This window comes from Rattus norvegicus, chromosome 20 (genome assembly GCF_036323735.1).
Source record: "Rattus norvegicus strain BN/NHsdMcwi chromosome 20, GRCr8, whole genome shotgun sequence".
Lineage (NCBI taxonomy): Eukaryota > Metazoa > Chordata > Mammalia > Rodentia > Muridae > Rattus > Rattus norvegicus.
Genome location: NC_086038.1, coordinates 4,302,609 through 4,315,699, shown reverse-complemented (window position 1 = coordinate 4,315,699; position 13,091 = coordinate 4,302,609). Strand labels below are relative to the sequence as shown.

The 13,091-nt window shown below is 48.2% G+C and overlaps 1 protein-coding gene across 2 annotated transcripts; it reads right to left on the bottom strand.

The window, feature by feature from the left end:
- Positions 1–254: 254 nt before the first annotated feature.
- On the bottom strand, positions 255–12,698 carry Btnl7 (butyrophilin-like 7). 2 transcript variants are annotated; one of them, XM_063279338.1, is made up of 12 exons: positions 12,592–12,698; positions 11,676–11,875; positions 10,651–10,745; positions 10,522–10,610; positions 8,814–9,192; positions 7,244–7,525; positions 6,930–7,130; positions 6,702–6,722; positions 6,594–6,620; positions 4,786–4,812; positions 1,644–1,670; positions 502–1,299 (listed from the first exon to the last, which is right to left on the bottom strand). In XM_063279338.1, exons 3-12 carry the CDS (start codon positions 10,733–10,735, stop codon positions 677–679), a joined length of 1,761 nt encoding a protein of 586 aa, XP_063135408.1. In that variant the 5' UTR covers positions 10,736–10,745; positions 11,676–11,875; positions 12,592–12,698; the 3' UTR covers positions 502–676. The 2 variants fall into 2 exon arrangements, with proteins under 2 accessions (NP_001382079.1, XP_063135408.1); NM_001395150.1 differs by lacking the exon at positions 10,522–10,610 and having other exon boundaries at positions 255–1,299; positions 8,814–8,999; positions 12,592–12,697.
- Positions 12,699–13,091: the final 393 nt, after the last annotated feature.

The following is a 13,091-nucleotide window of genomic DNA, read 5'->3' as shown; positions in this document are numbered from 1 at the left end:
CCCAGAAATTTCCTTGTTCCCTGACCCCATTCCAGCTGTCCAATTCCCCTGCACACTCCTCCTCCTCTTCCCCTGCAAAGACCCCAGAGCTCTTCCTTCTCTCTGGATTTCATACCCCCACACATTTCCACCACCCCCACCTCAACCTCAGTTGTTCCTAAATCCACAGTGGCACCCCCACAGCTACCCGCAATGCAGCAGGGAGGCAGGGAGACCTTGGTCAGCCTGTGAACTCAATTAGAAGACACTGGGGTCCACATGAAATGATGTTGAGGGACAGATGTTATGCAACCATGAAACCAATTGTTCCAGGACACAATTTTTACTTTTAAAATGGTCACTAGAATTATAAAATAACTCTTTTGTAACAGTCAGTTGAAAGTCTCTATACCACTAGAAATACACTTTAGTGTCTGCTTATATTTTATCACAACAGCTCACGTCTATCCTGTTGGACCCAAGGCAGCCATACAGACTATACAAATGAGAGAAAACCACTATGTTCCTATAAAACTTTATTAATAGATACTGAAAATTGAGACAATTTTTACACACCAGAATGTACAATTTGCTATTTTACATGAAATGTAAACATTTAATCTAAAATCACATTAAATGTGAAAATACTTTACACTCCCACATGGACTCACATTGACGACTTAGGCAGTGATCCACACTATGGGAACAAAGTGTCCCTGACACGCTGGAGGAATTGAGATTCTTCCTCCTCTTTGCCCTCCTCTTGTTCCTCCCCTTTCTCTCCCTCTTCTCCCTCCTGCCCCTCAGACACACAGGCCATGGAGCTGACAGTCATGGAGACATTTCCAGACTTAAGCTGAAAGTATGGAAGGAGAGTCCCAGAGAAGGAAGCCTCATGGAAGGAGAAAAGGTGGGACTTGTCACTCATGTTATAGAAGGAGATGTTCCTTTCGTCATAGTCCACAAACACCCCCACACTCTGTGGAGCTTGCCTGATGGATAAGGAATCCCTCCCAGAGTCAACATAGGCCCAATACCCACTACTAGACTGCCCCACTGTCCAAAACCCCTTCTCTGGACTCTCAAAATAAAAGCCTTTCCTCTCCACACCTTCCCTACAGACCCCCAGAATCCATTTGCTGCCTTCTCCGTTTGCCAGCTTGACCTCCCAGTAATATCTTCCAGACGAGATGCCTTTGGTGCCTAGCACACTGAAGAGGTCATCCAAGCACACAGTGGTGTCCTTCCGGGTCACTCTCATCCTATCCTGGGAGATGACAAGGGTGGGGTGGGCAGAGGCTGGATCCAGAGTGAAAGTCCCTGGAGAGAGAGTTACCAATCATGGGAGGTCCTGTCCAGTATGCTGAAAAAGCTACGGCTACCCCTCTCCCATCTCAAAACATCTTAACATCGTCTAGGGTATTAAGTCCCCCACATGAGAGCTTGTGACTCAAACCCAGGTCTTGCAAGCAGAGGGAGGGAAGAAAAGTTCAATTAGGGTGACAAGATAACAAGGCATTTAAAAGGAGACCAGCTTAGTAACTGCCACCTCTGCCATCCACACCACTGCAGCCATCGACACCTGGGAGACTACAGAGAAGAGGAGAGACCAGAGCCATGGGAAGCACAGGAGAAGTGTCCCTAAGGAACACAGAGTCACTCACAGGTCTGGAAGTGTTCTTTGCGCCAATCTACAAGAGAAATACAGATCATGTGAGGGGGTTCACAGATTACCCATTTATGTGGACAGCAACCGTCAGAAACACAGACTTTCTAGGCTTCTGAAGTAGGGGTTGTGGGGACAATCTCTCTCTCTCTCTCTCTCTCTCTCTCTCTCTCTCTCTCTCTCTCACACACACACACACACACACACACACACATACACACACACACACACAGGCAGATAGAGAAAGATATATACATAAAAACATACATACATACACACATAAACAGAGAGACAAAGAAAGATGTGAGACACACAAAAACACACATATACACACATAAATGCACAGAAAAACAGAGAGACAGACAGAAATAAAACACACATATATACTGACACAGAGTGAGGGAGAGATGCACACATATAAACCCAGATACACATACACACACACATACACACACACACACACACACACACACACACATCTGCTGTAGCCCATCCAAAAAGACTCAAACAGGGGGGCTTAACATCCATCCCTAATAAAGGCAGAGAAGCCTCCTCTCACTGCTCCTTGTCAGGACCCAGAAACAACCATCCTGGAAGCTACACATCCTTGAATCAGAACTTTCCAAGAATGGGAGGGAGGAACAGTGATGAAGGAGACCTGTGAGTTTGAGAGCAACTATGCTACATGAGGACTTAGAGATAAGACTGAGCTACACAGTAAGACCCTATCTGAGAAAACGGCATCATGAATTGTGCTCTACAATACAGAGCCTGCAAGGCTCAGTGTTTGGTCTTACAGAACAACAAGCAAACAAAAGCCCAAGGCCACTTGATGCTCTTTGAGAAGGCATTGCTTCTGTTCCCAGACTCTCATGGACGCCCATGACCGTCTGTTCCTGAAGTTCCAGACACAGACACACAAGCCCGGAGACCAAGGCATACACATGGCACACAAAGACACACACACATTCAGGAAAAACACTCACTCACAGAATAAAAAGACAGACACAGACAGACAGATGGATAGACAGATATCACCTTTTTAAAAAGAAGGGAGATGATACTTCTGAGCAGTGCTAACTTGCATTGGGGTCCCCTAATACAGTGATAACAGGACATTGAGTTGGATATCAAGCTGATCACACATGCGTCAGCAAGACCCTAACCATCCTGGAGCCACTGGACGCCAGAATCCAGGGTCCCTGAAGAAGGAATCAAAAGGGGCCACAATGCCAAGCACCACTCGGGGATGGAAGGTGTGATTTCTGTGTGTGTGACAGAGAGAAAGAGAGAGAGGGAGAGGGCAAGGGCGAGGGAGAGGGAAAGGGAGGGAGAGAGGAAGGGAGGGAAAAAGAGAGAGAGACAGAGACAGAGACAGAGAGACAGAGAGAGAGAAAGACATCAGATAGACAGAGAGACAAAGACAGAATAGCGAGACGGAGGTGAGAGGAAGGAGGGGGGAGGGTGTGAGAAATAAGTGTAAGAGAGGGAGAGAGAAGGGAAAGATGTACAGAGAAGGGGTATGAGAAAGAGGCTGAGAAGTAAGGGGAGAGAAGGAAAGGGAAGGGTAGATGGAGACAGAGAGAGATTGAGAGAGAGAGAGACAGAGACAGAGACAGACAGAGGCAGAGATAGAAGCAGAGATATAGTTAACGCCAATAGATCAGAGGACAACAAAGAAAGGGAACTCATAACTGAGACAAAGACACAGCAACCCCAACATTAAGGAGGACAAGAAACTAGACTATCTTACACAGACCACGTTCCCAAACCTCCAGGACTGACATGGAATCTTCTGGAAGCAGCACTTCTGATCCACAAGGACATCATGGCCTCCTCCACAGTCTCTGCTAGGAGCTGAACTCCCCACTAACCCTGCACCTACAAGATGTCCACTGATCCAGACAGCAACAGACTAGGCCATGCTGACACTGACAATGACTTACCCTGCCAGGTGCCCCAGAATGTATCCTGTGTCTCTAAAAAGGAATTCCTGCACTCTTCTATGGAGGATCCTTCAGTGACAGGGACAGGGGAACACTTAGATCATCCTGGGGCAGCAGGGATGGGAACTGAGAGAGAAGAGGAGGATGACAGAAGCTGAAGAAAGAGAGGTCAGAGGAAAGATGTCAGAGCTGTGCACCCTCCTGCTGGGGAGATGAACAAATGTCTTGTCACATACAGAGAGAGTGCCAATGACAGACCAAAGGGAAGATTCCACTCAGGTACAGCTTGTGGGAACAAATAATCAAGGAGCTCAATTAGTTCCTTATGGAAACACCAGCTATGGAGGAGAAAATGCAATCCTTAAGGGGGAAAAACCCTTCCACCAATAAATGCCTACACGCTTACTTAGGGGAGGACATGATCAGCAGACCTTCCCCTGGCCACCACAGTCATAACTTATGCAGAGGGTGACTGAGAACTTGACAGCTAATAGTGCTAGTACCGAGGTTAAGCATGACTTCCATAAGCTTTGATCTCTACACTCAGGACAACATACACACAAAGGTACAAGGGGAGAGACAGACAGACAGACACACACGCAGAGATAGACACACAGACAGAGAGAGAATGGAAGAAAAAAGGAATCTTTGGAAGAGGTTTTGCTCCTCTCTCCTAATGGACCCTGTCCTGTGCAGGTCTCCTTGGAGCAGTCACAGCCTCTGACAGCTCAAGAGGATGACAACTACTTGCTGTTATGTCAGCTCGACACAAGGTAGGCTCAACTGGGGACAAGGAACCTGAAGAGGGAAAGTGCTTCCATAGCACTGACCTAGAGGCAAGCATGTGGGACCTTGTCTTTACTGCTGATTGATATGGGAGAACCCAGCCCATGGGGGCACTGCCATGCCTTGGCAGGCGGTTTTAGGATTTGGGAGAAAAGAAACTGAGCAAGCCACAGGAAGCAATCCGCTGAGCAGCACTCCTCCATGGCTTCTGCCTCAGCTCCTGCCTCCAGGTTCCTGCCTGTTGGGTTCCTGCCTTGACTTGCTGTGTTGACAGACTGGGAGTGAGAATCAAGTAAACTCTTTCCTCCTTGAGGAAATGCTCTGGTCTTGCTGTTTTATTATAGCAAGAGAATCCCTAACTAAGACCCCAGCTCAGGTCAGAGGGAGCATTCAATAATAGCCACATACCTGCATACAGCTGGGCCTTCCTCCAGGCTGTAAATGAACACACTCTGGTGAGAACCCATTCACAATAGCCCCACTCAGAGAGTTTGTGAAACCTTCCTCCATCCATTCTAAAATGAGTCTATGCCTAGGAACAGAGAGAACCCTGAGAACCTGACTCCTGAGAGATGCAGGGGCAACAGAGTGTTATGGAAAACTCCCAGAAACACAGATCAGAAAGATGTCATTGTGGGCTAAGATCTCCCACTGAACCGTGTTCTGTATGGCTTTTTAAATTTTGTTTTTTTGAAATGTGTTTATCTTACATATATGATTGCTCTATGTGCATGTACACCTGCACACCAGAAGAGGACATCCAATGATATTACAGATGGTTGTGAGCCACCATGTGATTGCTGGGAATGAACTCAGGACCTCAGGATGTACACACAGTGCTCTTAACCTTTGAGCTATCTCTGCAGCCCTTCTGTGTGGCTTTTAGCTGTAAAATAGCTACATCTAATTCAAAAAGAAAAACAATGATAGGCGTAGTTGTCACATTACTATTCTAAACTTATTCAGTGTCACTGTTAAGCAAAATATTGCAATACAAGTAAATATCTTAGAGAGGAAAGTAAAGTTATTCCATAATCATCAGAAAACATTACTGCATCAGCTCTTTTTTAAAAGAGCTATTTGGAAGTGTGTTGAAGAATAGAATGTGTACTAGTGTGGATATATAATGAATTTTTGGAGAAATTCCCAGTGTTCCTCAGGTAAAACATCTTTAAAGCCAGGTACAGCTATACCAGAGCACCAACATTCCAGTCTCCTTCCTGTTGAGGACGGACACCCAAGTCTCTGCCCATCACCTTCATCAACAACTTCAGGAGCATTTGTCAATGTTCAAAGCTAGAGTCATGTGAGAGCAGGGAGCCTCAACTGAGAAGATGGTTCCAATAGACTAGCTGTGGGAAAGCACTGAGGTGTTTTCTTGATTGATCAATTGATTGATTGATTGATTTACATACAAGGAGCCTGCCATTAGGAGCAGTGCCACATCTATACAGGTGATCCTGTACTGGGTCAGCAAGAAACTTGAAGAAGCCATTGGGAACAAGCAAGGAAGCAGCCTTGCCCTGTGGTCTCTGTTTCAGTTCCTGATCCAAGTCCCTGTGCTAGGTCCTGAGTTGAGTCCGAGACAAGGTTTTCCCCAATAGCAAACTATGATTCAAAAATGTGTATGACAAATATAACATCCCCTCTCCTAATTACCTTAGTGTATTACAGCAATAGAAACCTAACTAAGATACATTCTTTAAAGACATCTCACTGCTGCCGTTTGCTTCAGACAGAAGCTGTGTGAGGTGCAGACAGAGGTCTAGAGCTACTGAAACTCAAGGGAACAATATATTTGTCAGGACTTGGTTGAATTAAGACTCGGGGAACAGGGGCTGGAGAGATGGCTCAGCGGTTAAGAGCACCCGACTGCTCTTCCAGAGGTCATGAGTTCAATTCCCAGCAACCACATGGTGGCTCACAACCATCTGTAAAGAGATCTGATGCCCTCTTTTGGTGTATCTGAAGACAGCTACTCACATAGATAAAATAAATAAAATCTAAAAAAAAAAAAAAAAAAAAGACTCGGGGAACAGTACAAACCAAAGAGTCACATATTACATATTTTCCAGCTCTGGGCAGAGATCAGGTGTCTAAATACCAGGCTTCCACCTCCCAGAACCTTCCACTTCTGTCCTCAGGAGGGAACCCATACTGCCTAGAATTAAGGAGAGGGCACTCAGGAATGATGGGACACTGGGACAGTCACTCACCATGATTGTAGGCGACTTTCCTCCAATCTGGAAAGCAACACACAGGAGTCAAGAGACCTACTGGGCTCCCAAGGGGAGGAGAGGGCTGAGGAGGAGAATAGGACTCACCAAGCTCCTCCCTGAGTGCACCTGTAAGACAGTGAGGAGAGGGGGGTCTGTACACTTGGGGGGAAGAAACGAAACACAGTTTAGGTTCCTGACACTCTGACTGAAGACCACCCGAACCAAAGGACTACAGCCCTTCACTCTGGGGATGTTAGGTCACCTATCTTGATTCCAGAACATAAGGCCCTCCTGGGGACTCTGAATCTGTCTGTTGCAGCTGTGGTGACTCACTAGCAGTCCTGAGAGCATCCTCCTTTTCGGTCTGTGCCTTATCCTTCTCACAATGAATATGGATCTGTTCCTTCTGCAACTTCAGCCTTACAAAACGTTCCCATCCGAAAAGAGAGATTGTCCCCAAGACTAGAAGTCCCATCATGGTCAGGATCACAACAAAAGCTGTCTTCCAGGGAGAGGCCTGAGGGAAGAAGGGCTCTGGGGCCCAGGCAGAGAGCCAGTGGTGGGTAAAGCTGAAGAAAGACAGACCAGGACCTTCCAGGAAGACCATACACTTCCCAGTCCCTGTACAAGTGAGGGACAGCTGTCACCTGGAATGACAATGGCCATGGCTTTCTCCTGACCCAAGATGGGATTGAAGGTGGAGCAGGTCACATTCCTCACAGAGCTGTCTCTCACCACCAGCGAGTTCTCTGTGCTGAACAGTCCTTCAGCATCTTCATGGAGGGTCTCTGAGGATGCTGGGAGATCCTCTCCTCTGGAGTCTCTCCAATGCACCTGGGGCTCCGGGTACCACCCTGAAGTCATGCACACAACACACACTCCACCATCTTCTGGACCTTTGATGTACACTTCAGGGACAGAGCCCATTGCTACAGGACAGATGTGAACACACAAGAAGCCATTTTAGGTTGAGGAACCCTGGGAGCAATTCTGTGACTCACAGGATCAGTTCACAGGGCAGATGGGAATTGAAGAGGAAAGGCTTTCCTGGATTAGGCTGCTCCCCTGTTGCCTGACAGAGGAAAGATAAGAGAGCCCACTGTGAGGAACAGAACAAAGGCGTAGGAGGCAGTGCTGACGCTAAGGTCCTGTTCCCCAGATGGTTCGTGATCAATCAGTAAAGGAAGCCATGGGCCAATTCCCAGTCAGAAGGTAGAGGCAGGAACTCTGGATCCCTAGAGGTAGGAGAGAGACACAGGGAAGAGGAGGGAGTTCATCATGATTTGAGGTGAGAATCAGGCAAACATGTGATATCTCAAACAGGAATAGCCATACAGCCGCTCTACCACATGGGTGGTCAGGGGAGTTTAGCAACCAAAGAATGGGGCAGTTGGGAGAGACAGATAAGAAAAATTAGTATGGTGAAGATATTCCTGGCACAAGAGAGTAGTGTCCAGTAATTGTGCCAGAAGACAGGTTAAATGAATGAACTGTGTGTGTCTGTGTGTGTTTTTTACCAGGACTGAAGGGAGACTGGGTGGGGCCTGGTAGAAGAGTCCACTTCCTGGAGGAAAAGGTGAGTAGAGTGGAAGAAGAGGAAAGGCATCTTCACTCTACACACGGCCTCTCTTTCATCCACACAAGATCCTGAGGAAACTGAAGGATGTTGAACAGAGGATCCCTGAGATGGAAACTAGTGCTCCATCTGTCCACTCTCCACACACCTGTGACCCTCATGGCAGGCTCACACCCAGCTCTCCTCTCCAGGGAAGTCAGACCCTGAGCTTCCTTCCTTCCTCTCCTCAACCACTTGCCTTTAGCATTGACCATCACTTGTCACTGACAACTCCCTAACCCACTCTGATTTTCCTGCCAACACCTCTAAAATATGCATTTCAACCGCTGGTATTTTCATAACACTGACATAATCCCTAATTCACAGAACTAGACACAGCACATTTTAGGACAATCCACGTATACAATATGGGTGGAATTTATCTATTGAGGAGTTTAATGAGGGACCTGAGCATGCATGTGAGCCCAGCACAACACGGCAAGCTCAAGGACAGCACAACACGGCAAGCTCAAGGACAATCTGGAAAACAGGAGAACTTCTCTAAAGGTTAAAAGAAAGGAAGGGATGGGTGATGTCATCTGTCAGTTTCCTCCCACACACAGGTCACCCAAGATTTTTAGAACAGGGATCAGTTAACCAACCTGCCACCTTCAGTTCCAAGATGGCCTCTTCACGGAAGTGTCCGTGTTTGAAGTGGCAGACGTATATCCCACTATCTGACTCCTGGACATTCTGGATCCTCACGGCAGCCTTGCCTTCATGGAATTGATCCTTCACCAGCGAGGTCCGCCAAGAATACTCAATCATCTGCTCTTCCTTCTGCTCCTCTTGGTCCCGATAGACAAATACTGCTTGTGAGAATCTGTTGCGGAACCACCTCAGCTCCTCCATGTTCTCCACACTCATGGCTGGAAACACGGAGCAGGGAAGTATGGCTTCCCTACCTGGTGCGGCCACAACGGGGTCTGAGGGACCAAAGACCCAGAAACCCTCTGTGGACACAGATGTAGCAGTGAGAGGCTGGAGGGACACAGGGCAGTGCACAGACACACTCTGAAGGAGAATATCATGTCAGGATAAGCAAGGGGTAGATGGGGTTGCTCTAGGCACTGTGCATCAGGAATCCATGAGTAACTTAACCAATGTACGAATGAACAAGTTACCTTTGGACACAGCAGTGACCCCATAAATGATGCAAAAAAACTCTTCTACCTATGTCGCTGGCCCCAGACCCTTCCATGAAGGAATCCCTTCTGGATTCTTTCTCCAGCTTGCATGTACTTCCTCACCAAGCAGCTGAATCTTCACTGAGAATTCTAATGTCAGTGTGTTGGGGTAGGTTCAAAATCATAAATCTATAAAGATCTCTACCAATGCTCACACGGTTGGTTATATGGCCACACCGTGAGAGGCACAGGTGTAACTGGTTGGTCTCACACAAGACCCAGGAAAGTTCCGAAACCCAATGCTAAATTCCGATATCAGTCAGTTTCTTCATCCTCTGAATAAGGAGAATATTAAAACATAGAACTGGGTGTTGGGGATTTAGCTCAGTGGTAGAGCGTTTGCCTAGCAAGCGCAAGGCCCTGGGTTCGGTCCCCAGCTCCGGAAAAAAAAAAAAATAGAACTGAGGCTGAAGAGATGACTGAACAACTAAGATCCCAGAGATTCCTGCAGAGGACACAGGTTCAATTCCCAGCCCCCACTGGGTGGTTCATCACAATCAGTGTCACTCTTGGATTTTGGGGGCATCAGGCATACGTGTGTTACATGGACACACATTCTGGGGTTATTTCTCTGAACGAACCACCTACACTCCAGGTGCCCCAGTAACTTCCTCATGCAGAAGAAAGATTGCCTCTCCCTAGGGCCTTGGTCCTGTAAACCTCGAGGACTTTGTCACAGGAACTTTGGCCAAAGAGCTCTTTGTGACTATGCACTGCTCCATTTGTGTCTAGCACACTGCTGCCACTAGAGAGTCCAGGACACATGAGAGCTGTCTCCCAACCACAACCTCTGACCTTTACATGAAGGCAAAGCCTCTGCCTGCTCTGCCCAAGGGTCACTGCTGACTCTGAATCCCACCAAGGGACACCAGGCCATCAGGGCTCTCCCAACTCAGTCCTCCTCCAGGCAGCCCCAGTTTCTCTCTTGTTGGGTTGTTCTGCTGGAGCCACACTGGCCTCTCACACCACAGGCACAATGCCAGCACCAAGGCTGTCCCACCTATACTCCCCAGGGAGGATCTGGCTATGTAGTTCAGGCTGGTCAAGGGCTCACCGTATTCCAGTGTCAGCCTCTCAAAGGCTGATGCACACATGCTTGCCTAGATTTTCATTCCTAACTCACTATAAATGGAAAGACAGCAAAATGCTTTGTGCCAGGTTTGTGAGTCTCCTGCAGATCTGAGCTGCAGAGCTCCTGACACATCCTAGCCACTGTAGGGAGACACGGGAAGGGAGAGCAGGACAGACTCACTTGTGGTCACCCAGCAAAGCAACTGTGTAAGGACCAGGAGGTAGGAGTCCTGGAAGAGCACAGAGGGCTTGCAGTAAATTCCCATGTCTGCAGAGCTGAGGAGAGAAAGAGGAGAGGCAGGTAAACACCCTGGAGCAGGCAGTAGAAGGCAAGATTCTCCCAGATGTTAGACCCCTCATCAGAGACTGCATGGCTGAGAGAGGAAATCTGCCCACAGGACCAAGACTTATCTGTGCACAGGGTGAAGGCTCCCCACAAGCCAACACTGAGAAATGGCCGGACATGGGCTGCTCTCAGCCCTGCAGAAGACTGGGCAGCTGGGGACATCAAGACATCTGAGAGGAAGCTACTACTTTATTCCCCACCCAGTCCCAGCTCTAGGGCAACCAAGCTCTACACGGAAATAGGCTCTTCCTGTCCCACGGCCTTGGGGAGAGCCCAGTCTAGACACCATGACTCCAACTCCCCCTTAGCCACATACTGCCTGTGACCCCAACACATGGAGCCTGGGCCCAGCCCCATCCTCAGGAATACCTTGGACCCTGTATTCTATGGCTCCACACCTGTGACCAGCCCCTTACGGGCAGATCAGAGACACAGATCTCTGAGAAGGCTGACATGGCCATCACAAAAGCCTTGTTCTGGATCTTGGTTGTGGAGTTTGTCGACACTTCTGTTCCAGCCCAGCCTGAGCCATGGTTCCTGAAATGACTTTACATGACAGGTGCCATACACACATGTCCCACAACACAGGTTTATCCTCATAGTCGCTGTTGGTAAAGACCAAGCTGGGTGTACACAGGGTTTTAAAGAACAAGAACTTTGTTAAAGAACAGCTTCTTCCCAAACCACCTGCTGCTTGGAAGGAGAAGGGGTGGGGAGGGAGCCTAAGGGAGAAGGGAAACAGAGGCTCTCTGAGCTGTCTCCATGTTCACCCACCAGGAAGGTGATGTGTTGGGACTCACTCAGCCTAATCTTCTCTCTGCTTCTTCTGCAGGCCCCAGTTGTCTTCAATGCCCACCTACCTGCTTCTCTTGGCTCCCGGCTTTGAAAGGCTGTGACTTCATCAGGAACAGCTCAGGGCAAAGGCGACACAGCAGACCCAAACTCTTCTTCTCACACCCCAGCTCTGCTCCAAGAGGCTCTCACAGCTCTAAGCTTGGCTCTTCCCAAAGTCTGCAGTGGGTCTCCACATCTTCAGAATCATGGTTTCTAGAGCAGCATACTACAAGTACAGTATAACCCAAGTTGTCACAGCCACTCCAGAGACACTGACAAAGACGACAATGAGGATGACCAAAACAGGCTACCACACAGGCCAGGGCACAAATATGATGAGGACAGATGGACAGACAGATGATCAGATGAGAAGATGGATGGACCAAAACAACCAATGCTGTGGTGTCACGCCTATTCAGGCAGCGCCCTTTGAGCCAACAGAGCTATTAAGTTTCAGCCACTGAAAGCTAAAGTTCCAGCAGTGTGAACAGTGTGTGTGTTCCTTCTGTACGTGGTGTTCTAAGGGGAAGAGGTGAAGGTTCACCTCACCACCCCAACCGCAATCCCACCCTGGCCACTTCCCACGCTGTCCAATGGAAAGAATCCTAAGACCTCCATATACGGAAATTTTAAAAGATGACAGAAAGAAGACAACAGATCTTTACAGAATCCGTTTTCAGCATCAGGAGCGGCTCACATCTGCACACCACAGACTTATGTCAACTCCTGTCACAGCTCCAAACCCACATGGTGTCATGAGCCCAGGTCTAGCTCCAGTAACTACTGAGGTGAGGGGCAGGTGGTTTGTCTTCCTTAAACATGTAGTTCCTACCACAATCCCTGCCTCATCTGCAGCCCAGCCCAACCCCAGCTCCTAACATCACAGACTCAGCAGAAACCTGCGAGGGACCTTGGACTCCAGGGGCCTGGCTGTAAACAAACCTTATCTCCTTCTCAGTCCCCAGCCCATGTCTCCCAAAGGGGAGGACCAGTTAAGGCAGTCACCAGGAGCTGACAGAGAGACTTAGTGGACACTGAGGAAACCAGGACAGGATGCCCATTGTGTCTTCTCCCAGGGCATCACAGTCACAGGCAGCTGTATCAACAGTAAGTGCTAATAAAGGAGGCAGAGATGACTGCTCTTATAGTCACATGATCCTGCCTCTGTACACTAACCCTAACCATAACCCATCCTAAGGGTCCTAACCATAACCATAACCTGGACCTGAATCCTACCTGTTCTAACCCAAATCCTACGGACACTAACACCAGCACCATAACCCTAAAACTGACCATAATCCTCCCCCTAACCCTAACACTAACCCTGACAATGCTACCTCTATCCGTAGACATAGTTTCTCTAAGGTAGAGGCTGGACCATCAGGAACTCAAGGTCATCCTTAGCTACATAGTGAGTTCAAAGTCAGCCTGAGCTATGTGAA